This window comes from Culex quinquefasciatus, chromosome 3 (assembly GCF_015732765.1).
Source record: "Culex quinquefasciatus strain JHB chromosome 3, VPISU_Cqui_1.0_pri_paternal, whole genome shotgun sequence".
NCBI lineage: Eukaryota > Metazoa > Arthropoda > Insecta > Diptera > Culicidae > Culex > Culex quinquefasciatus.
Window position 1 is genome coordinate 98,036,571 of NC_051863.1, and position 25,148 is coordinate 98,061,718.

The 25,148-nt window shown below is 31.9% G+C and overlaps 2 protein-coding genes across 2 annotated transcripts in view; both read right to left on the minus strand.

Moving 5' to 3' along the window:
- Window positions 1–2,727: 2,727 nt before the first annotated feature.
- LOC119769131 (coiled-coil domain-containing protein AGAP005037-like) lies at window positions 2,728–3,553 on the minus strand (the record flags this gene model as incomplete). Its single annotated transcript, XM_038261032.1, has 1 exon — window positions 2,728–3,553. A coding segment is annotated over one exon (789 nt), but the record flags the coding sequence as incomplete, so codon positions are not given.
- Window positions 3,554–7,579: 4,026 nt separating this feature from the next.
- Window positions 7,580–25,148, minus strand: part of LOC119769132 — a 113,647-nt gene continuing 96,078 nt past the window's right edge. The window contains exon 5 of the mRNA XM_038261033.1: window positions 7,580–7,871. Within this exon, the coding sequence (XP_038116961.1) occupies window positions 7,580–7,871 (292 nt within the window). The remainder of the gene's footprint in view (window positions 7,872–25,148) is intronic.

The window sequence follows — 25,148 nt, forward strand, 5'->3', positions numbered from 1 at the left end:
CAGTTGCTTTTCTCCATACATTTTAACGATTTTTCCTAAACTTGGTGGTCAGTATGTATGTATGTATGTATGTATTTGAACCCCCGCCTTGGCAGGACTTGGCCATGACCACAGTATATTTCAACTGAGACGGTTCGGTTAGTAACCACCATATATCTCAAGAACCTTTGAAGCGAATACCTTTCTCTGGCTAACGATTTCTTCTGAAATTGTACGGACAAAGATCGGTAATGCAGATGACTCGGGCCAGGCAATCCACGACTCCCTCGTCCAGTTCATGAGTATATGAGATGGCCCTGGGCTGTTTTGAGACGGTGTTAGTAGTTATATAATGGATTGATATGTTATACCTTGTGACATTATATCGCCACTACGGATCAATTCAGTTCTAGAGCATTAACTCCATGATGGCCGACTGGTTAGCGTCCCAGACCATCAATCCAAAGGGTGTGAGTTCGAATCCCACCCACCTAAAGGTTTTTTGTTCATATTTAAAGTTCAATTCCTGTTTCCAAATTTCAAGGGAACCGACCGGGATTTGATCCCTGAACCTTCTTCATTCGAGGCAGAAGCCGCAACCATTAAGCCACGGAGCCGGTTATTCCTAAACTTGGTGGTCAGTGGTCATAAAAAGCTCAAATTTGGAACTTAGGCTAGTGATCAATCTTTGATTTTAGGGGGTAGCCTCAAGAAAGCCTAGATTTGGACCACCTAACCAATGTAATGCTAAAACCAGGGCCCCGGCGATGGCCTGATAAAAGCTACCGAACAACATTGACAATATGGCGTCGTTTGTTTACAAACATGTGATTTTTTGTGGACGAACCGAAAAAATTTCATTTTTGTAAAAAATATCTATAACCATTGTGCAATAACATTAAGTCTTACAAAACAGACAAAAATTCGTTAAATTCTTGACCAGAATTTGTGTTATTATTGCGCAATTCCCACTAACTTGGACTTTGCACTATATTATTGCTATCGATCGCACTATTGCGACTTGTCAAACTGGCTTGGAAAATTTAAAATTTTCGCAAAAAAGGTCAAAGCGAGCCGCGGTTGCCGATCGTTTTTAAGCTGTCAATCGCAATTTAAAAGTGCGAAACGTCCATTTTGGTGGAAACTGCGACTGGAAATGTAAATAAACAAAAGCTGGTTGCCTAGTTTTATGAAATGTTGTTGTCAAAAGTGCGAGAACTAAGTGCGGGCAAAATCCAAGTTACAGTGAAAGGATCAATATTATTTTTCAATTTATACCGCTTTTATCGCGGTTCTGATCAAGATTGCACATCAAATCATCGTGCCTTTAGTGTATCTTTAGTTTTCACATCGATTCGCTGTAGATTCGTGTTTAAAATTTGAAATTTAGCATACATTAAAATAAGTTGCAAAATTCCCAACTTCAGCCATGTGCAACAATTTCCACATCACCCATGCGGGAAACCGATAATGGGGTAATTCATGCGTTCCAAACTGTCAAAATTCCAAAACGTCATTGCCAATCTTCGGTTCGCTGCTTTTGTTCGTGTTTGAAGTTTCGGGCCGAGACTCTGGCTAAAACTATGGGATAAATGAAATGTTACTGAATGGAACGATGTTCAAATCTGCAGCTCAATTTTTAAATATTGGATCCATAATCTACGAAAACTGAGCTCGGCAATGGACAGGCAAATTACTTCGGTTGATCAATCTATTCTTGATTCTCTATCTTACAAATTATTTCTGTGGAGAGAACACACAATCATTGTTTTGAGATTATTTTTAAGGTAGTACACACAATCATTATTTTGAGATTTTTTTAAGGCAGTACAATTTAAAAAAAATGGGAAAAATTGGGGGGGGGGGGGCTGCAGCCCGGTAGCCCCCCCCCCCTGGCTACGGGCCTGACCCCTATTCAAACAAAACAATCAATTTTATATAAATAAGTTAGAGTTAGTACATTTATATATTTTCAGAAAATAGAAAAAAAACACCGATATAACACTTGTTTTCATAGTTCTTTTATGTTTTCAGATGACAGTTTTCAACATTAAAATAACTTCTTGTGACTATTTTTTTTTTGTAAACAGTGCATTGGGCTTACACCCTTACCAAAAATCATGATTTTCTGAGTTCAATATCCCACATTTCATACGATTTTTTGAGTACAGATACTACAAGCATAAAAATGGTTATATGGGTTGAACTCAAAAAATCATATGTAAAGTGGGATATTGAACTCAGAAAATCATGTTTTTTGGTACACCCTTATTTCAGATAGCGCGATGCACTTTCACTTAAAAATCAGCCCTTTCAAATTTTCTGTCGAAAAATACCATCTGAAAATAACAATGTAACATGGGAAGTTGCGAAATATGGATTTGTAAGATTTCTTCACAAATCACAACTTTTCATTATATACTCAACCCCCGGTGGTTGGTCGCTTTTTCGGTTGACACTTTTTTAGTGGGTTGGTCAAACTCAAACTAAAAAGTGACGAACTGTCACTTTTTACACAGCGCTCACGCACACTATCAAAACAAACGTTTGGTAGTGTGTGTGATCTCCTTGTAAAAGGGATTCTCTATTTTTTCTGGATAGTTTGAACTTTGGGGTTTAAACTAAAGAATTGACAAACTTACAGGCGTATATATAGTATGTACAACCCAGTGTGAAAAATCGAGCCTACTTGTAATTATTCCCATTGGGGACGGGCGTGCGTTTCTCAAATGAATCATAACAAAACAATTGTGTGCTGTGATTATGTGGTACACCAGAATTTATTTCACAGTATATCAGTTTCATAAACTTTATTTGTTGTTTTAGAAATATTCATTACAGAGCCGGATACTAAGTTGAGGTCGTTAGTAGTATCTGAAGGAATGTTTCCATTAGTGGCCGATTGCATATTAGTCATTTCTATGCAGCTTTCATCACTATTTTTCATGGGTCTTAATTTACCGGGAAAATTCAGTTCGCGGGTTACTATTAAATCATCATTGATGGTGGAAGATGCCAAAGGTATACTATTTTTATTCAATTGCTGCAGTTTTTGATATTGCTCTTGCAACTGCTTTTGTTTCTTTAATAATTCTTGATGGCGCTCTTCTAATACTTGCTGGCGTTGTGAATTATCCGAGTCAAATGATTCAAAGCTTGAATCTATTTCAGATTCTTTTGAATAATGTTCAAGGTTAATCGAACTTAGACAAATATCTAGAGATTGATGATCAGGCATATTTGGGCTTGTTGGACTGGCTAAAGGGCTACGTGAACTAGTGCGAGGAGGAGGAGGAGGAGGAATTCGTTTACCGTTCACTTTGGATAGAAGATCTGAATTACGTTCTGGCACGGGTGGTTTACCAATCGGTCTCATAGGTTGTGGTGGACTTGTATCAGTATCTGATCCACTAGGATAGGAGTGTAAACGACGTAGTCCTATGCTTGTAGTATTGTTATCTGGGTAAAGCTGTGACTGAGAAATTTTCGTATTTACTGTGTACTGTATTGCCTGTGAGCTATCGTCTGATGTTGAGTCATCTGTACGAACCTGCAATACATTTTTTTTTAAATTTTACGGATAGGTACCTATCTCTTATAAAAATGTCTAGAACAGAAAAGTTGATTCATTGCCTAATCAAAAAAAGAAATTTTGTTAGAACATGCCAAATAATTTGCTATTTTTTACATATTAAAAACTATTTCTGAATTATTTGAATTTTAACAACAACTAACATTGTTGAAAAATAAGCTGAAAAGTAGGTACGAATCACACTAAGGCAATAACTTTGTTAAAAAAAATATGCAAAATATATTTTTGTTGTCTCTTCTCAATTTTTTTAGGCCAAATAAGTTGAACTTAGCGGCCAGCAAATTAATTTTGTTTGATTAGGCGATGGCTTCATTTTTCCTGGAAATTTATGTTTTTTGAATAAATGATTTCATAAATTCCTTTTATTAACCTAATTTGTGTCTCAAAGTCGACGGATGTCCGTAAAACTCAATTCCCATTAACAACAAGTAAAAAAATACAGTGAGTCAAATATTTGTCCGAACCCTCGGACGGAAACTTTTTGTGATGTAAAAGTACATAAAATTCGACTACAGTACCAAGTTTTATACATCAATCGACGCGTCAGAATGTCCTCTTCAAGATCCATTTATTGGATTTGTATAAAAATTATTCTAAAGAAATACAAAAATAGTTTACTGAACAAAGTTAGCAAAAGAGGTCAAATAATTGTACGTACACCTAATAAAAGTACAAAATCTGATCGATTTAAGGGAATTATTTTATGAAATGTTGTTTCTGTGCCAAATACAAGTACCTCTAGCCAGTTTGTAACAACTTTGAACTTTTGATAACTTTGTTTAGTAAGTTTATATAAAAAATTGTTAAAATTTAGTTTTGCCTTCCTTACCTCACTGAGGCAAGGCTATAAAATCACTCGAAAAATGAACTTCTTAAATAAACCTCCTAGATATACCTTCACGTATACCTATCGACTCGAATCTCGACGAATCAAATTCTGAACAAATGTCTGTGGGGATGTGTGTAGACATGATTTTTTTTTCATACGATTATCTCAGAATTGACTGAACCGATTTTGGCCGGATCCGCCTTATTCTGTTCGTTTTGGGGTCCCCTAAGACCCTATTAAATTTTATTATGTTTACTGAAGTACTTTTAAAGTTATGACATGGAAAAGTTTTTGTAGCTGCAAAATGGTGATTTTGCATAACCTCAAAAGCCGGGTCTTTTTGCTTACGCGCAAGAGTCGCGCAGCATGCGTATCGCCCGGTTGCCACATTGTTTCAAATGAGAGTCTGCATCTCTTCTTAAAAAAGTCTGTATTAATCATGTTGCTGAATACATCATTTTGTCTCGACGAAGATTTACAAGAACTTTTTACTAAAATATACAACTCATAAGACATTGTTTACTAAGACTAAGGGAACAGCATGCAATTCCATCGTGCACCTAATGTTGGCATATTAGCACTTTTAAATTCCATTACAGCTACCTAGGCGTCATCCATAAAGTATGTCACACAAAAATCGGCTTTTAAATCAATTTCTAGAAACGACCAGAAAAAAAATATTGGAATAAAATCTGTTTTACAGAATGTTTGGTGATAAAAAGTCTGCAATATATTTTTTCCGGGAATTTGGCCCTGCTGCGTCGCTGCATAAAAACGTCAAACTGATGTTTATGTTTGTTGTGTACCCGGGAGCGCGAACAAAACGACCCAGTCAAATCAATCCGAATTCTGAAACGGAATCTAATTAGAATCGTACACAAATTCCGTTTCAAATGCAACAACCGGTTCGAACACGGAACCGGTTGTTGCGTTTGAAACGGTATTTGTATACGATTCTAAATAGATTCCGTTTCAGAATTCGGATTGAGTTAACTAGCCCACTCAGCGCGTTCCGTTTGAATTCCGTTTAGAATTCCGCTTGAGCGAAAAAAGTTCGATTCGAATTCTAAACAGTGTTCGTTTTAGATTCTAAAACGTATTCCGTTTCAAACGCAACAACCCAGACGGAAAAGGGGGGCGCCTGGTGGGCGTTTTGTCTTGGGCGCTGCACTTAGCTGCGCAAGACGTCTGGCAGATTTTCCCCCCGACTGGCCCAAGAATGTTGCCAGAATTCTGGCGAATATGCAACAAACCGGTCGTGCACGGTTCAACCGATTGAACCGATTGGTTTTGTGCCAGACAGCTGTGAGTTATCCCGCCAGATTTTCGCCAGATTCGTCGGGCGTCACGCAAAACCTGGCTAAAAGAAATGTGCCAAGTGTGTCTGAACTGCACGACAAACGTCCGCCTGCGCCAGACACTCAAATTTACCAGATTTTTTTTCCGACCGGGAACCGGTTCCGTTTGAGTTTTCGCCGCAAATCGGTTCAAGCGGAATTTAAACGGAATGGACGGGTTGGTTTTGACAGCTGCTTCTTCTTCTTCTTTTCTTTCTGGTTTTCTTTTTTTGTTTAGGTTGAGTTCAAATTAGATTCGATTTCATGAGCATGAGCATGAGCATGAGAGATCACCCATGGTTGCCCCTCCGTTGCTGAACAGAACCGTAATATCCTTTCAGCACTACTGATTATAGGCTTCGACGATCTAGTGGTGTTTCCCTTATCAACAGCATGTATGAATGCGCTGAAAAGATAAAACACCATGATTGCTAAAGCTAGATCAGTTGCGAATAGGTAACAGTCATTGGCCACCAACGGCGCCCGCCATGTCAGTTTGTAGACCTCGATTTTAAGGGACGGGAATGTTAGTTAGCGCAGGTTGCTACTAGGGCAGCTGATTTACTCTGTGCTTACACCCCACAAGCGCCAGAAACCTGAAAATTTGTTAGTAGGCTAGGGTGCTTGGTCAGGATTCATCATAGAAGATGATGATTTGACCCAAAATCATAGTGTTTGTTTAAAGGTATTATATATTATTCTCAAGGCATACAATCGGATGCTGCGGATGAGACATTTCCCGTTTAACTGTTGTTAAATTTTAAATGAAATGGTTTAGTCTTAGACAGCCGGCTGTGGAAAGATAGAACCAAAATCATTTGTAATTAAAGAATGAAGGATTAAACAATGTAACTTTTAACTTGAGATGATTTTACGAGTTTTAAATGATTGATGTTTAGTGAGGTACTGATTAACGGTGCGAACGACGAGATTCGATGTGTATCGAGCTGAAATGGTATGATAGGGTTTTTATAGGGTCAAATCGAACTGGCTAGCTGTCATCGGGACAGCCAAAGCCAGCCGCACCTTCACACGCACACACGCACGCGAAAAAAACGAAAAACACACCGACGGCGGACGCAAAAATTCTAACGACCCTACGGAAAGGAATCGCAAATCTGACTGGCTCAACTGTCATCGGGACAGCCAAAGCCAGCCGCACCTTCACACGCACACACGCACGCGAAAAAAACGAAAAACACACCGACGGCGGACGCGAAAATTCTTACGACCCTACGGAAAGGAATCGCAAATCTGACTGGCTCAACTGTCATCGGGACAGCCTGAGCCAGCCGCACCTTCACACACACACACGCACGCGGAAAAAAACGAAAAACACACCGACGGCGGACGCAAAAATTCTTACGACCCTACGGAAAGGAATCGCAAATCTGACTGGCTCAACTGTCATCGGGACAGCCAAAGCCAGCCGCACCTTCACACACACATACGCACGCGAAAAATAAAACGAAAAACACCGACGGCGGACGCGAAAATTCTTACGACCCTACGGAAAGGCATCGCAAATCTGACTCTGAGTTTAAATTAGATTTGATTTCAACCAAAAAAAGTTGCTTCAACAATTGGTTTTTATTATTTTAAAGCTTTTTTTTATTTATTTGTCGTTAAATAAAACGCGATCCAACCCCAAGGCCCTTTATTTTTAATTTTTGTTTCCAGTTTAACAAAACACTATCCCTCGGGGCGGCCTACAACGTCATTCTAAGCGGCACCGGGAACATGTACCGGTTGTGCTAACGCCGCTGCTCTACCCGGAGGACTCTCCGACAGCGAAAATAATCTTGGCCACAGTCTGCGCCGAAATCTCCTGGCCGCCAACCTTCAGCAGGTGGTTCTTGCAGCCCTCAACGTGTATCCGATCTCCATCACCTGACTGCCCCAGACAGTGTCCATTACGGACGATTCGGCCGCAACTTCCGAGTCCTCCGGGTAGAACAGCGGCGTTAGCACAACCGGTACATGTTCCCGCGGAAAGTCCCGGCACAGCTGCTGCACAAAGCGCGTGTACGTCGAGTTGACGAGGCCGAATTCACGATGCTTGCCGTGCGACATCACCGATAGAATTTGCTGCAAAAGTTCGATGAGACTTCCCTCCTGGCTAGATGGCTTGGTTCTGCAAAAGGGCAAAAATAATGTTAATATTAATAAATAATGTTCCTCCACTTGAAAGCAAGTTCAAACCTCAAAAACTATCCCTCTGGAAGAGGATTTCCTCCACGCGGGCTTTGACTGCTGCGATCGCGATATTTTCTAGCGCACACTTTGACGTACGTTTGACGCAGACCACACTCACACAATAAAAGAAAAACCGCTTCGGCGAAACGCGGCGAAGTGTCACCGAAGTTCGGCCGTACACCAGCAGGTGTCGCTAATGTACCAAAATGGCTCAAACGGAATCTAAACGGAGTCCAACCGGAGATTCCGTTTAGAAAATTTCGAAACAATTTTCGAAGCGGAATGAACCCGTCATGCGGAAAACGGTTTGATTGGGAGGGAGCGGCCACAAAGTCGTAAGAAATATTGTGGTTTCGGAAATAAATCGAATTTTCGCGCCGACTTATCTGACACTACGCTTCGCAAACTTATCAACTCTAATTCTGAGTGTAACAATTTGAAACCAACATAGCAAAATCAAATGTTTTTTCAGGTGAGCTACAGTCATCCCACATATTCGGAACGGTTTACAGATCGGCCAATGTTCAACAAATCATAGAAAATCGTTAATCGAACATAATGATTTGCTTTTACCTTCATGTGAAAGCTTTTCTTGAGATCTTTCGATTGATGTATAGACTGGCTGTACATTTTTACGTTTTATATCAAGTTTTTAAAGAAAAACATTGACCCTTGAAATCCACAAATTCGGAACACTTTATTCTTACGATGTAAACAAACTTTTTTCTCTCAAGGAGTACATATTTTTACAAAATACTCACTTCACAATCTGAAACCAATAAAACACATGCTTAGCAATGTTTTATGAATGGTCTGATAACTTTTTTGTGAAAATATCAGTTAAATTCAGGTGTTCCACAATTGTGGGAGGCACAATAACATCCCACAATCATGGAACAGGCAATTTGGAGGCAGTATTTGCTGCTCTGGATAAAATAATCTTGAAATGCAGTTTGTTGTTGAAAAAGTACTACTTTTACTAGTGGAATAACAAGATAATGTACAAATAAAGGTCCTAAAAATAGCAGGGTCGACAGAAAAGTTGCATTTGGCATCCTATTGACAAATTACCACCAAAGTGTTCCGAATTTGTGGGTGTTCCGAATATGTGGGATGACTGTACTCCAAAAACCAACACGATAACTTCACGTGCTTTTCCTTTGACTCTCATGTGCTCTTCATTTCAAATGAATGTGAAATTCATTCAGCTCCAGTTGATCATTGGCAAACAAACATTCACTCATTTTTCGCATGGTGTTCACGTGAGATTCAAATGATGTTCACCATGATTTGCCCCAATCGGCTTGTCCATCGGTTTTGAAGTGTAAGTCACGTGAGATTCGAATGAATTTCATTTTGATTTGCTCCAATCGACTTGTCCTTTGATTTCCAAGTGAAATTCACGTTAGTTTCAAATGCTATCGATGACGAAAATTAATCCTAAAGCAAGATGGCAACTTTCGTAAAGTCCGAGCTAGAGCCCGCTCTCTTAATTTCAATTTCATCCCGAAAAATGGATTTTAATGTATAACATATTGCTGGATTATTTTTAATAATATGGTAAGTAATTTCTATTGAATACATTACAATGATTAATACTTAGCAGAAAATTTCTAATATTTCTACAGGTAATCACGGATAGGAGAACTTTAGGGATTCCCATGGAAGAGGACTTTCCAAGACCCCGTCCAGGCTTGTTCCAGTGTGGGAGAGTGTGAGAGATTCGGTGTGTGGCATAGAAGACAATTTTTGCTGATCGTTGAATGTACATCTTTTTTAAAGTGTGAATCGTTCTCGAAAAAGTGAAGTTTTTGATTAACACCTGAACTCCCAAGCTCGAGAAAAGGGGGGAATTTCCATACCAATTCCCCCTTTTTCTTGAGCTTGGGAGTTAAGGTGTTAATCATGCAAAAGTGTTTGTTAAGTTTTGCTTATGCTAAGGCAAAAATCAAAAAAATAATAAACGTATTTTTATTTTACACTCAATCAGAATAGGCAAAAATATGTTACATAATATCCTCACTTGTAAGTTAAAAGAAAATCATTTGATTTTAATGTGCAATCCATTTCTTTTTCATAAATATTTCATGTGATAATCATGTGGGATGACACGTTAGGTTAACGTGTTTTGCTTTTGAATTTATCGCGTCCCGCGATGACAAATTTCTATAGGGACGTGGCGTTACATCGTGCTGCCACCTGTTTTTTTTTAAGCGCAAGAGTGTAAAAGTGCTGAGTCATCGTCTAAAAATAGACGGCGTCCTATCTCGCCCAGCAAAATGAAGTCGATAAAGTAGTCGGTTTCGATGAGAAAAAGTGGAAAACGTGGTCTAAAAATAGCGACGCCATCCCCCTATGTGATTTGCACATGACATTCACATGTAAATTCGAATGGGGCAGAGCAGGGCTGAGCTGTAGGTTAGTCGAGGTTAGTCGTCGACTAAGAAGTTCTTTAACAAAAAGGTCGCCCTCCTTAAACAATTTGGCGCCCTCAGCAGGGCCCAAGAGAAACTTTGCATTTTGCAAATTTGCCAAGTTGCGGATTTGTGCTGCGCCTTCTTAAAAAAGATAGAGCGCCCCCTCAGGTAGCCCCAGGGCGCCCAAAGTGCCATTTTTGCAAATTAAAACAAAAGCCTAAGGGAGATCAGGGCTGAGTTTTATTTTAGTCGAGGTTAGTCGTCGACTAACAAGTTCTTTAACAAAAAGGTCACCCTCCTTAAACAATTTGGCGCCCTCAGCAGGGCCCAAGAGAAACTTTGCATTTTGCAAATTTGCCAAGTTGCGAATTTGTGCTGCGCCTTCTTAAAAAAGATAGAGCGCCCCCTCAGGTAGCCCCAGGGCGCCCAAAGTGCCATTTTTGCAAAATAAAAAAAAAGCCTAAGGGAGATCAGGGCTGAGCTTTAGGTTAGTCGAGGTTAGTCGTCGACTAACAAGTTCTTTAACAAAAAGGTCACCCTCCTTAAACAATTTGGCGCCCTCAGCAGGGCCCAAGAGAAACTTTGCATTTTGCAAATTTGCCAAGTTGCGAATTTGTGCTGCGCCTTCTTAAAAAAGATAGAGCGCCCCCTCAGGTAGCCCCAGGGCGCCCAAAGTGCCATTTTTGCAAATTAAAAAAAAAAGCCTAAGGGAGATCAGGGCTGAGCTTTAGGTTAGTCGAGGTTAGTCGTCGACTAACAAGTTCTTTAACAAAAGGTCACCCTCCTTAAACAATTTGGCGCCCTCAGCAGGGCCCAAGAGAAACTTTGCATTTTGCAAATTTGCCAAGTTGCGAATTTGTGCTGCGCCTTCTTAACCCGGGCATGGTCTTCGGGTCTATATGACCCAAGAGCATGATAAAAGTTATCGTAACTTTTGACCTTTGGCACTTACAGAGCTGAAATTTTATGACTTTGTGCATCTTACCAAGACACACATTTGAGCCAAAATTGGACTTCCGGTGGCCACCGGAAGTGCCCCCCAGAAAAAAAGTCACACTTATGGTACTCGGGTCTATATGACCCAGAAATGTATTTGGCTGCCAAAATTTGGAATCTTGACCGATTTTGGGTGTCTTGGCCGCAAATGAAAGGTTAGAATGTCTACTTTGCGATTCCGACTGGCAGAACCGGTTTTGGGCACTGTGGCCACCGGGAACCTGCTACAACCGAAAATAGTCCTTTTTGAGGCCCCGACTTTGAGGACCTGTATCTCTGGAACGATAACACATAGCGGGTTGCTTCCAGTTGCATTTGACGGGTAATAACCTCAACTTTAAGCTCCCGTAGAGATGATTTGTCAAAAGTGGACACCGGTTCCGTTAACCCGGAACATCCGAAAAACATGATTTTTTCAGCTTTTTTTATAAAATCAACACATTAGTCAATTTTTTCAACCGGATTTTTTGTAAATCATTACATTCGTATACTATATACTACCCCTGACTGTTTGGGATCGTTCCGGCCAACTGTGGCCAATCCGGAACCGGTTCTAGGGTACCACCAAAACGGTTCCAATAATGGTATCGCTAGAAACCCGTCATGTTGCATATCAAACTTCATGAAATTGAAAATTATGACCATCTGAAGTCATTCCGATATCCTCTGACTCACCCTGGTCACTCCGGAACCGGTTACCGGTGGCCACTGGGGGACACTTCCGGAGTATGCAGGGAAGCATATCATGCGACATATCAAACTTCATGAAATTGAAAATTATGAACATCTGAGGTCATGCCGATATCCTCTGAACTAACCTGGTCACTCCGGAACCGGTTACCGGTGGCCACTGGGGAACACTGCCGGAGTATGCAAAGAACCCTACCATGCGACGTATCAAACTTCATGAAATAGAAAATTATGACCATCTAAGGACATGCCAATATCCTATGACCCAACCTGGTCACGCTGGAACCGGTTACCGGTGGACACTGGGGGACACTTCCGGAGTATGCAAAGAACCCTACCATGCGACGTATCAAACTTCATGAAATTGAAAATTATGACCATCTGAGGTCATGCCAATATCCTCTGACCCAACCTGGTCACTCCGGAACCGGTTACCGGTGGCCACTGGGGAACAATTCCGGAGTATGCAAGGAAGCATATCATGCGACATATCAAACGTCATGAAATAGAAAATTATGACCATCTGAGGTCATGCCAATATCCTATGACCCAACCTGGTCACGCCGGAACCGGTTACCGGTGGACACGGGGGGATACTTCCGGAGTATGCAAAGAACCCTACCATGCGACGTATCAAACGTCATGAAATAGAAAATTATTACCATCTGAGGTCATGCCAATATCCTCTGACCCAACCTGGTCACTCCGGAACCGGTTACCGGTGGCCACTGGGGGACACTTCTGGAGTATGCAAAGAACCCTACCATGCGACGTATCAAACGTCATGAAATAGAAAATTATGACTATCTAAGGTCATGCCAATATCCTCTGACTCAACCTGGTCCCTCCGGAACCAGTTACCGGTGGACACGGGGGGACACTTACGGAGTATGCAAGGAAGCATATCATGCGACATATCAAACTTCATGAAATAGAAAATTATGACCATCTAAGGTCATGCCAATATCCTCTGACCCAACCTGGTCACGCCGGAACCGGAGGCCACTGGGGGACACTTCCGGAGTATGCAGAGAAGCATATCATGCGACGTATCAAACTTCATGAATTTGAAAATTATAACCATCTAAGGCGGTGGTCACCAAAATGCGGCCTGCGGGCCGTATTTGGCTAACCGAGGTCTTCTGTACGGCCTTCGGGATGGTTTTGAAATTATTTTGGAATCCGGCCCACTTTGCGTTCTCATATGAAGTTCGCTAGAGAAATCATGAACTAAGTTGCTTTAAAAAGAAAAAATATGTTTTTTTTGACGAAATAACCATAATTGATTTCTGATTTCAACAATAATTATAAGGTCATGGGAAGTATTAAACTAGTGGTGCCTTATTTTCCTGTAGAATTTATAAAGCGATTAAATTTCTAAATTTGGAAATAATGAATATGAAACATTCCTTCCTTTAAAAATATAAAATTATGAATGTGATAGTGTGACAAAAACTTTGTATTATCTGGGAATCACGTTGCTAAAAATACTAAGAATAAATAAATATCCAACAGTTCTAAACATCAGATCACTTTCTGACTAAAACTTGTTAGAAATATTGAATAAGGAATTTATAAAATATGAATTCCGAGCTAATATTTTTTGGTTCAATTTTGTTATCCTAAAAAATCGACAGAACATAATAATTCTATTTAATTATATTTTTGATCTATTTTTTTGTGCCCTAATCTTTGATTCAACACGGAAAAAAATCAATTCTCGTAATCGTGAATTAAATTCACGAATGCGAGAACCACGAAGGGATATATTCACGTTTATAGTGCAAATGCACCATACTCATGAATAAATTCCTTCGTGGTTCTCACATTCGTGAACTTAATTCACGATTACGAGAATTGATTTTTTTCTGTGAAAATAAAACGAGAAGATTGTACTTCGTACGAAAAGATCTTAAAAAATTTCAAAATCATTGAAAAAACACTTTTTTATCTTGTTCAATAATACAAATTTTTCGAACCAAAATAAACTTCTAAATTTCAATAAATATGATTTTTTCCTATAACATACGGATATTTCAAAACTTATTACTGTTTCTTCAAAATTCACTCAAAAAATCATTGAAAAAATGTTCAAAACATTCAAAGCTTAAATAGAACAATCAAACCAAATGTGATCGCAAAACCAATAAAATAATTATAAACAAAAAAAAGTTAATATAAATATAACAAAAAAAATATATATTTTTTTAAGTGAAATATTGTCGAATTGTACAACATTTATATTTTAAAACATGAAATATGATGAGAAAAATTTATGAAGAATGTTGTTTTTTTTTCAATTGATTACACTACTCGACAAAACAAAACTTGTGTCAAGGGATTGACGATATCTCATCGGTTCCTCAGAGAAAAGGCATCCCCGAATCCGATGCAATCGACAGAATTTGATTTTATGTCCACGCGGACTGACGAGAAGCTGGTAAATTTTTTAACATAAAAAAATCGAACAATTTAAAAAAAACTTGCGTCTCCTCCCAACTATATGAGCCATCTACAAAAATATGGAGGCGCCTGGTGCATAGCCATTTCCTTTAAGCACAACGGAAACAACCAATACAAATGTATAAAAAAGTTGTCAAGTTCGGGGGGTCCACAGCTAGCATTTTTTGTACGATTATAAAAATAAATATTAAAAGTTTAAAATTAAAATATTTGAAAAACATTTTTTTTTAAATATATTTGTTTACTAAAATTTTATGTTTCTCAAAGGTCTATGGGTACTTCGGGATGTCCATGGTAATCCAAGGACTCCCTAGAGTTAAGATCTATGAGTCTACCGCCGTAACAAGCAAGATGTCGTCGGATTTTGACCCCGGATTATGTGCGTATAGCATCAGTGGATATGGTAGACTACTATATGAATGTAATGGGATGTACATGGTCATCCAAGGACTCCTGGAGTTAAGATCTACGAGTCTACCGCCGTAACAAGCAAGAGGTCGTCGGATTTTGACCCCGGATTATGTGCGTATAGCATCAGTGGATATGGTAGACTACTTTATGAATGTAATGGGATGTCCATGGTCATCCAAGGACTCCCTGGAGTTAAGATCTACGAGTCTACCGCCGTAACAAGCAAGAGGTCGTCGGATTTTGACCCCGGATCATGTGCGTATAGCACCAGTGGATATGGTAGACTACTATATGAATGTAATGGGATGTCCATGGTCATCCAAGGACTCCCTGGAGTTAAGATCTACGAGTCTACCGCCGTAACAAGCAAGAGGTCGTCGGATTTTGACCCCGGATCATGTGCGTATAGCACCAGTGGATATGGTAGACTACTATATGAATGTAATGGGATGTCCATGGTCATCCAAGGACTCCCTGGAGTTAAGATCTACGAGTCTACCGCCGTAACAAGCAAGAGGTCGTCGGATTTTGACCCCGGATCATGTTAGTATAGCACCAGTGGATATGGTAGACTACTATATGAATGTAATGGGATGTACATGGTCATCCAAGGACTCCCTGGAGTTAAGATCTACGAGTCTACCGCCGTAACAAGCAAGAGGTCGTCGGATTTTGACCCCGGATCATGTTAGTATAGCATCAGTGGATATTGTTACGGTCGAGTAGTGTTATGTATAATTGGTGACAATTTCTAAGTTGTCAAAAATTTTGTTGTTTGTCAAAATTTCAATTTCAAACTATTCTACTCTACAACTTATTTTTTATTTATATTTTACATGTTGCCCACGACTCTGGGGCAAATTTCCAAATAAGCCCGCGATGATCAGCTGGCTGAGGACCACTGATCTAAGGTCATGCCGATATCCTCTGACCCAACCTGGTCACTTCGTAACCGGTTACCGGTGCCAGTGGGGGACACTTCCGGAGAATTCAAGGAAACATATCACGCGACGTATCAAACATCATGAAATTAAAAATTATCCTATGACCCAACTTGGTCACTCCGGAACCGGATACGGGTTGCCACTGGGGGACACTTTCGGAGGGTCTGTAAGTTAGGTAATTTTGGAAGGTTCAACTAAATTTATCTACTACAGAAAATTAAAACCACCATCAATTAAATGGTTCCGGAATGGTAATCGGGCTCGGTTGTGTAGATGCTAGTGTGATTGCGTCCACATTTCTTGTGACGAGTAATGTGTCATTACGCCTTCTATCGGATGGGGAAGTAGAACGTCGGTTCCAGCCTCAGTTGTTGTACGGTCATTTGATCATTCCAGTTTTCTCCCTGCTATAATTACAATCAACACTCCAAACCAAGCCTGCTCCGGTGGAGTCGCTGGCGGCAGTTGGACTCCCAATCAAAGGTCGTCAGTCCGAACTCTGGGATGGAAGGTTCCTTGGAAAATGAAAAGGATTTGGTGCTCTCCCCATTAAAACCTTTTAAATCTTAGGTTCGAGAAGAAACTTCAAACTTGGTTCTTTGCATGTTTCACAAATTTCCTCCATTCCCAACCCATTTTCGGTTCCAAATTAATCAGGATGGGCCGGAGGACATCGCCACCAGAAATTGTCTCCCAGTGGCCAGGTTGGATTAAAAAACCTGGGCAAGACCTTTGGTGGTCATAATTTGCAATTTCATGAGGTTTGATATGTCTCATGATATGCTTCCTTGCATACTCCGGAAGTGTCCTCCAGTGGCCACCGGTAACCGGTTCCGGCGTGACCAGGGTGAGTCAGAGGATATTGGCATGACCTCAGATGGTCATAATTTTATATTTCATGAAGTTTGATATATCGCATGATATGCTTCCTTGCATACTCGGTATGTGTCCCCCCGTGTCCACCGGTAACCGATTCCGGCGTGACCAGGTTGGGTCATAGGATATTGGCATGACCTTAGATGGTCATAATTTTCTATTTCATGAAGTTTGATACGTCGCATGGTAGGGTTCTTTGCATACTCCGGCAGTGTTCCCCAGTGGCCACCGGTAACCGGTTCCGGAGTGACCAGGTTGGGTCAGAGGATATCGGCATGGCCTCAGATGGTCATAATTTTCAATTTTATGAAGTTTGATATGTCGCATGATATGCTTTCCTGCATACTCCGGAAGTATCCCCCAGTGGCCACCGGTAACCGGTTCCGGCGTGACCAGGGTGAGTCAGAGGATATCGGAATGACCTCAGATGGTCATAATTTTTAATTTCATGACGTTTGATATGTCGCATGATATGCTTTCCTGCATACTCCGGAAGTGTCCCCCAGTGGCCACCGGTAACCGGTTCCGGAGTGACCAGGGTGAGTCAGAGGATATCGGAATGACTTCAGATGGTCATAATTTTCAATTTCATGACGTTTGATATGTCGCATGATATGCTTTCCTGCATACTCCGGAAGTGTCCCCCAGTGGCCATCGGTAACTGGTTCCGGAGTGACCAGGTTGGGTCAGAGGATATCGGAATGACTTCAGATGGTCATAATTTTCAATTTCATGAAGTTTGATATGCAACATGACGGGTTTCTAGCGATACCATTATTGGAACCGTTTTGGTGGTACCCTAGAACCGGTTCCGGATTGGCCACAGTTGGCCGGAACGATCCCAAACAGTCAGAGGTAGTATGTAGTGTGCGTATGTAATGATTTACAAAAAATCCGGTTGAAAAAATTGACTAATGTGTTGATTTTATAACAAAAGCTGAAAAAATCATGTTTTTCGGATGTTCCGGGTTAACGGAACCGGTGTCCACTTTTGACAAATCATCTCTACGGGAGCTTAAAGTTGAGGTTATTACCCGTCAAATGCAACTGGAAGCAACCCGCTATGTGTTATCGTTCCGGAGATACAGGTCCTCAAAGTCGGGGCCTCAAAAAGGACTTTTTTCGGTTGTAGCAGGTTCCCGGTGGCCACAGTGCCCAAAACCGGTTCTGCCAGTCGGAATCGCAAAGTAGACATTCTAACCTTTCATTTGCGGCCAAGACACCCAAAATCGGTCAAGATTCCAAATTTTGGCAGTCAAATACATTTCTGGGTCATATAGACCCGAGTACCATAAGTGTATGTACGAAACGAAGACCATGGCCAGAGCGCCCCCTCAGGTAGCCCCAGGGCGCCCAAAGTGCCATTTTTGCAAATTAAAAAAAAAACCTAAGGGAGATCTGGGCTGAGCTTTAGGTTAGTCGAGGTTAGTCGTCGACTAACAAGTTCTTTAACAAAAAGGTCACCCTCCTTAAACAATTTGGCGCCCTCAGCAGGGCCCAAGAGAAACTTTGCATTTTGCAAATTTGCCAAGTTGCGAATTTGTGCTGCGCCTTCTTAAAAAAGAAAGAGCGCCCCCTCAGGTAGTCCCAGGGCGCCCAAAGTGCCATTTTTGCAAATTAAAAAAAACCTAAGGGAGATCAGGGCTGAGCTTTAGGTTAGTCGAAGTTAGTCGTCGACTAACAAGTTCTTTAACAAAAAGGTCACCCTCCTTAAGAATTTAAGAATTTAAGAATTTAAGAATTTAAGAATTTAAGAATTTAAGAATTTAAGAATTTAAGAATTTAAGAATTTAAGAATTTAAGAATTTAAGAATTTAAGAATTTAAGAATTTAAGAATTTAAGAATTTAAGAATTTAAAAAATTTAAGAATTTAAGAATTTAAGAATTTAAATTTAAGAATTTAAGAATTTAAAATTTAAGAATTTAAATTTAAGAATTTAAGAATTTAAAATTTAAAATTTAAGAATTTAAATTTAAAATTTAAATTTAAATTTAAGAATTTAAGAATTTAAATTTAAGAATTTAAGAATTTAAATTTAAATTTAAGAATTTAAAAATTTAAATTTAAATTTAAGAATTTAAATTTAAAATTTAAGATTTAAATTTAAATTTAAAATTTAAGAATTTAAAATTTAAATTTAAATTTAAAATTTAAAATTTAAGAATTTAAAATTTAAGAATTTAAGAATTTAAATTTAAAATTTAAGAATTTAAGAATTTAAAATTTAAAATTTAAGAATTTAAAATTTAAGAATTTAAATTTAAATTTAAAATTTAAATTTAAGAATTTAAAATTTAAAATTTAAATTTAAGAATTTAAAATTTAAAATTTAAATTTAAGATTTAAAATTTAAATTTAAGAATTTAAATTTAAAATTTAAATTTAAGAATTTAAGAATTTAAATTTAAATTTAAATTTAAATTTAAGAATTTAAATTTAAAATTTAAGAATTTAAGAATTTAAATTTAAATTTAAGAATTTAAATTTAAGAATTTAAATTTAAAATTTAAGAATTTAAATTTAAGAATTTAAGAATTTAAATTTAAATTTAAATTTAAATTTAAGAATTTAAGAATTTAAGAATTTAAATTTAAGAATTTAAAATTTAAATTTAAGAATTTAAAATTTAAATTTAAATTTAAATTTAAAATTTAAAATTTAAGAATTTAAAATTTAAGAATTTAAATTTAAGAATTTAAATTTAAATTTAAATTTAAGAATTTAAATTTAAATTTAAATTTAAGAATTTAAGAATTTAAATTTAAGAATTTAAAATTTAAATTTAAGATTTAAAATTTAAATTTAAGAATTTAAGAATTTAAAAATTTAAATTTAAGAATTTAAAAATTTAAGAATTTAAGAATTTAAAATTTAAAATTTAAGAATTTAAATTTAAAATTTAAATTTAAGAATTTAAAATTTAAGAATTTAAGAATTTAAAATTTAAAATTTAAAATTTAAATTTAAGAATTTAAAATTTAAAATTTAAGAATTTAAGAATTTAAATTTAAAATTTAAGAATTTAAATTTAAAATTTAAGAATTTAAATTTAAGAATTTAAGAATTTAGAATTTAAGAATTTAAGAATTTAAATTTAAATTTAAATTTAAGAATTTAAGAATTTAAGAATTTAAAATTTAAATTTAAGAATTTAAATTTAAAATTTAAAATTTAAGAATTTAAGAATTTAAATTTAAGAATTTAAATTTAAGAATTTAAGAATTTAAAATTTAAAATTTAAATTTAAATTTAAGAATTTAAATTTAAAATTTAAGAATTTAAGAATTTAAGAATTTAAATTTAAGAATTTAAAATTTAAGAATTTAAATTTAAAATTTAAAATTTAGAATTTAAAATTTAAATTTAAATTTAAAATTTAAATTTAAGAATTTAAATTTAAGAATTTAAGAATTTAAGAATTTAAGAATTTAAATTTAAAATTTAAATTTAAATTTTAAAATTTAAATTTAAGAATTTAAATTTAAATTTAAATTTAAGAATTTAAATTTAAAATTTAAGAATTTAAGAATTTAAAATTTAAGAATTTAAGAATTTAAATTTAAAATTTAAGAATTTAAGAATTTAAAATTTAAGAATTTAGAATTTAAATTTAAGAATTTAAGAATTTAAATTTAAGAATTTAAGAATTTAAAATTTAAATTTAAATTTAAATTTAAGAATTTAAGAATTTAAATTTAAGAATTTAAGAATTTAAAATTTAAGAATTTAAATTTAAATTTAAATTTAAGAATTTAAGAATTTAAATTTAAGAATTTAAGAATTTAAAATTTAAGAATTTAAGAATTTAAAATTTAAGAATTTAAGAATTTAAATTTAAATTTAAAATTTAAATTTAAAATTTAAAATTTAAATTTAAAATTTAAGAATTTAAATTTAAAATTTAAATTTAAGAATTTAAATTTAAAATTTAAGAATTTAAAATTTAAGAATTTAAAATTTAAGAATTTAAAATTTAAATTTAAATTTAAATTTAAATTTAAATTTAAAATTTAAGAATTTAAAATTTAAATTTAAAATTTAAATTTAAATTTAAAATTTAAGAATTTAAGAATTTAAATTTAAGAATTTAAAATTTAAAATTTAAATTTAAATTTAAATTTAAGAATTTAAGAATTTAAAATTTAAGAATTTAAGAATTTAAGAATTTAAGAATTTAAATTTAAAATTTAAGAATTTAAGAATTTAAGAATTTAAATTTAAATTTAAATTTAAAATTTAAGAATTTAAATTTAAGAATTTAAAATTTAGAATTTAAAATTTAAATTTAAGAATTTAAAATTTAAATTTAAGAATTTAAGAATTTAAGAATTTAAATTTAAAATTTAAGAATTTAAATTTAAATTTAAGAATTTAAAATTTAAGAATTTAAATTTAAATTTAAATTTAAGAATTTAAGAATTTAAGAATTTAAAATTTAAGAATTTAAGAATTTAAAATTTAGAATTTAAGAATTTAAATTTAAATTTAAGAATTTAAGAATTTAAATTTAAAATTTAAAATTTAAGAATTTAAATTTAAATTTAAGAATTTAAATTTAAGAATTTAAATTTAAGAATTTAAAATTTAAGAATTTAAAATTTAAATTTAAAATTTAAATTTAAATTTAAATTTAAATTTAAATTTAAATTTAAATTTAAGAATTTAAAATTTAAATTTAAATTTTAAATTTAAAATTTAAGAATTTAAGAATTTAAATTTAAGAATTTAAATTTAAATTTAAAATTTAAATTTAAAATTTAAAATTTAAAATTTAAGAATTTAAAATTTAAATTTAAATTTAAATTTAAGAATTTAAATTTAAATTTAAAATTTAAATTTAAGAATTTAAGAATTTAAGAATTTAAGAATTTAAGAATTTAGAATTTAAATTTAAGAATTTAAGAATTTAAAATTTAAGAATTTAAATTTAAATTTAAGAATTTAAGAATTTAAATTTAAGAATTTAAATTTAAGAATTTAAAATTTAAGAATTTAAATTTAAATTTAAGAATTTAAGAATTTAAATTTAAATTTAAGAATTTAAATTTAAAATTTAAAATTTAAGAATTTAGAATTTAAGAATTTAAGAATTTAAGAATTTAAAATTTAAGAATTTAAAATTTAAAATTTAAATTTAATTTAAGAATTTAAATTTAAGAATTTAAGAATTTAAGAATTTAAAATTTAAGAATTTAAAATTTAAAATTTAAATTTAAATTTAAGAATTTAAGAATTTAAGAATTTAAATTTAAATTTAAAATTTAAATTTAAATTTAAGAATTTAAGAATTTAAGAATTTAAAATTTAAGAATTTAAAATTTAAGAATTTAAAATTTAAGAATTTAAGAATTTAAGAATTTAAGAATTTAAAATTTAAGAATTTAAATTTAAATTTAAGAATTTAATTTAAATTTAAATTTAAGAATTTAAATTTAAGAATTTAAGAATTTAAAAATTTAAGAATTTAAAATTTAAATTTAAAATTTAAAATTTAAGAATTTAAATTTAAATTTAAGAATTTAAGAATTTAAATTTAAATTTAAATTTAAGAATTTAAGAATTTAAAATTTAAAATTTAAGAATTTAAATTTAAATTTAAATTTAAGAATTTAAAATTTAAATTTAAATTTAAGATTTAAATTTAAAATTTAAGAATTTAAATTTAAAATTTAAATTTAAATTTAAATTTAAGAATTTAAATTTAATTTAAGAATTTAAGAATTTAAGAATTTAAATTTAAATTTAAAATTTAAATTTAAATTTAAGAATTTAAGAATTTAAAATTTAAGAATTTAAAATTTAAATTTAAAATTTAAGAATTTAAAATTTAAAATTTAAGAATTTAAGAATTTAAGAATTTAAGAATTTAAATTTAAAATTTAAAATTTAAGAATTTAAAATTTAAAATTTAAAATTTAAGAATTTAAGAATTTAAGAATTTAAAATTTAAGAATTTAAGAATTTAAAATTTAAGAATTTAAATTTAAAATTTAAGAATTTAAATTTAAATTTAAAATTTAAATTTAAAATTTAAGAATTTAAGAATTTAAGAATTTAAGAATTTAAATTTAAATTTAAATTTAAGAATTTAAGATTTAAATTTAAGAATTTAAATTTAATTTAAAATTTAAGAATTTAAATTTAAAATTTAAGAATTTAAATTTAAGAATTTAAGATTTAAATTTAAGAATTTAAGAATTTAAGAATTTAAATTTAAATTTAAAATTTAAATTTAAAATTTAAATTAAAATTTAAGAATTTAAGAATTTAAATTTAAAATTTAAGAATTTAAATTTAGAATTTAAGAATTTAAGAATTTAAATTTAAAATTTAAAATTTAAGAATTTAAAAATTTAAGAATTTAAATTTAAGATTTAAAAATTTAAATTTAAAATTTAAGAATTTAAATTTAAGAATTTAAATTTAAGAATTTAAATTTAAGAATTTAAAATTTAAGAATTTAAGAATTTAAGAATTTAAGAATTTAAATTTAAGAATTTAAATTTAAGAATTTAAGAATTTAAATTTAAAATTTAAGAATTTAAATTTAAATTTAAGAATTTAAGAATTTAAATTTAAGAATTTAAAATTTAAGAATTTAAGAATTTAAGAATTAAATTTAATTTAAGAATTTAAGAATTTAAGAAATTTAAATTTAAAATTTAAGAATTTAAATTTAAGAATTTAAATTTAAATTTAAATTTAAGAATTTAAGAATTTAAATTTAAATTTTAAATTTAAGAATTTAAGAATTTAAATTAAGAATTTAAGAATTTAAGAATTTAAATTTAAGAATTTAAATTTAAAATTTAAAATTTAAGAATTTAAATTTAAAAATTTAAATTTAAGAATTTAAGATTTAAATTTAAATTTAAGAATTTAAATTTAAGAATTTAAATTTAAATTTAAATTTAAATTTAAGAATTTAAATTTAAATTTAAGAATTTAAGATTTAAATTTAAAATTTAAAATTTAAATTAAAATTTAAATTTAAGAATTTAAAATTTAAGAATTTAAGAATTTAAATTTAAAATTTAAGAATTTAAGAATTTAAATTTAAGAATTTAAGAATTTAAGAATTTAAATTTAAAATTTAAGAATTTAAGAATTTAAATTTAAATTTAAGAATTTAAAATTTAGAATTTAAAATTTAAGAATTTAAATTTAAAATTTAAGAATTTAAGAATTTAAATTTAAAATTTAAAATTTAAGAATTTAGAATTTAAGAATTTAAATTTTAAATTTAAATTTAAATTTAAATTTAAGAATTTAAGAATTTAAGAATTTAAAGAATTTAAGAATTTAAAATTTAAGAATTTAAATTTAAATTTAAGAATTTAAGAATTTAAGAATTTAAATTTAAAATTTAAATTTAAGAATTTAAAATTTAAGAATTTAAGAATTTAGAATTTAAGAATTTAAATTTAAATTTAAATTTAAGAATTTAAGAATTTAAAATTTAAGAATTTAAGAATTTAAGAATTTAAGAATTTAAGAATTTAAATTTAAAATTTAAATTTAAGAATTTAAATTTAAATTTAAGAATTTAAGAATTTAAATTTAAGAATTTAAGAATTTAAGAATTTAAATTTAAAAATTTAAGAATTTAAATTTAAAATTTAAGAATTTAGAATTTAAGAATTTAAGAATTTAAAATTTAAGAATTTAAGAATTTAAGAATTTAAGAATTTAAGAATTTAGAATTTAAAATTTAAGAATTTAAGAATTTAAGAATTTAAAATTTAAATTTAAGAATTTAAGAATTTAAAATTTAAGAATTTAAGAATTTAAGAATTTAAATTTAAGAATTTAAGAATTTAAATTTAGAATTTAAGAATTTAAAATTTAAAATTTAAGAATTTAAAATTTTAGTATTATTTTCTACTCCTGATTTTTTGTCATATTTTTTGAGGTGCAGTTAAAATTTCTATAGAATTTTATTTTTTAAAATCGATCATGAATTGCAGAAGGCGATGTACACGTGTTTTCTAAGATTATAATGTGGATTATGTTTTTTAATTTGTCGGTTTCTCAGTAAAGAATTGCTCAGTTTTCAAAAAATTACTTTTTTTTTGAAACATTTGTATTTTCAGCTAAAATCGGTATACAACGGTTAACGGTTGACAAATGTATTTGAAATCTTTTCAATTCCTTTCTAAAATTACAAAAAATAATTGAATTTATCACCATTTTTTAAATGTTTGAATTTTTGAAAAGTGCTTCAGTTTATATTCGCTAAATCTGTACAATGGCAAATCGCAGTATGTTGTGTTTGAAAACTTGATGATTGTTTTTCGCAGAATTTGCGTGAGTTTGATTGTAGATAATGTGCTATGGAAGTACATTGGTTTTGTTTTGGAACAACATGCACAGATAGAAATCTTATGAGCAAATCCGTAAAATTTATGTTGACAAA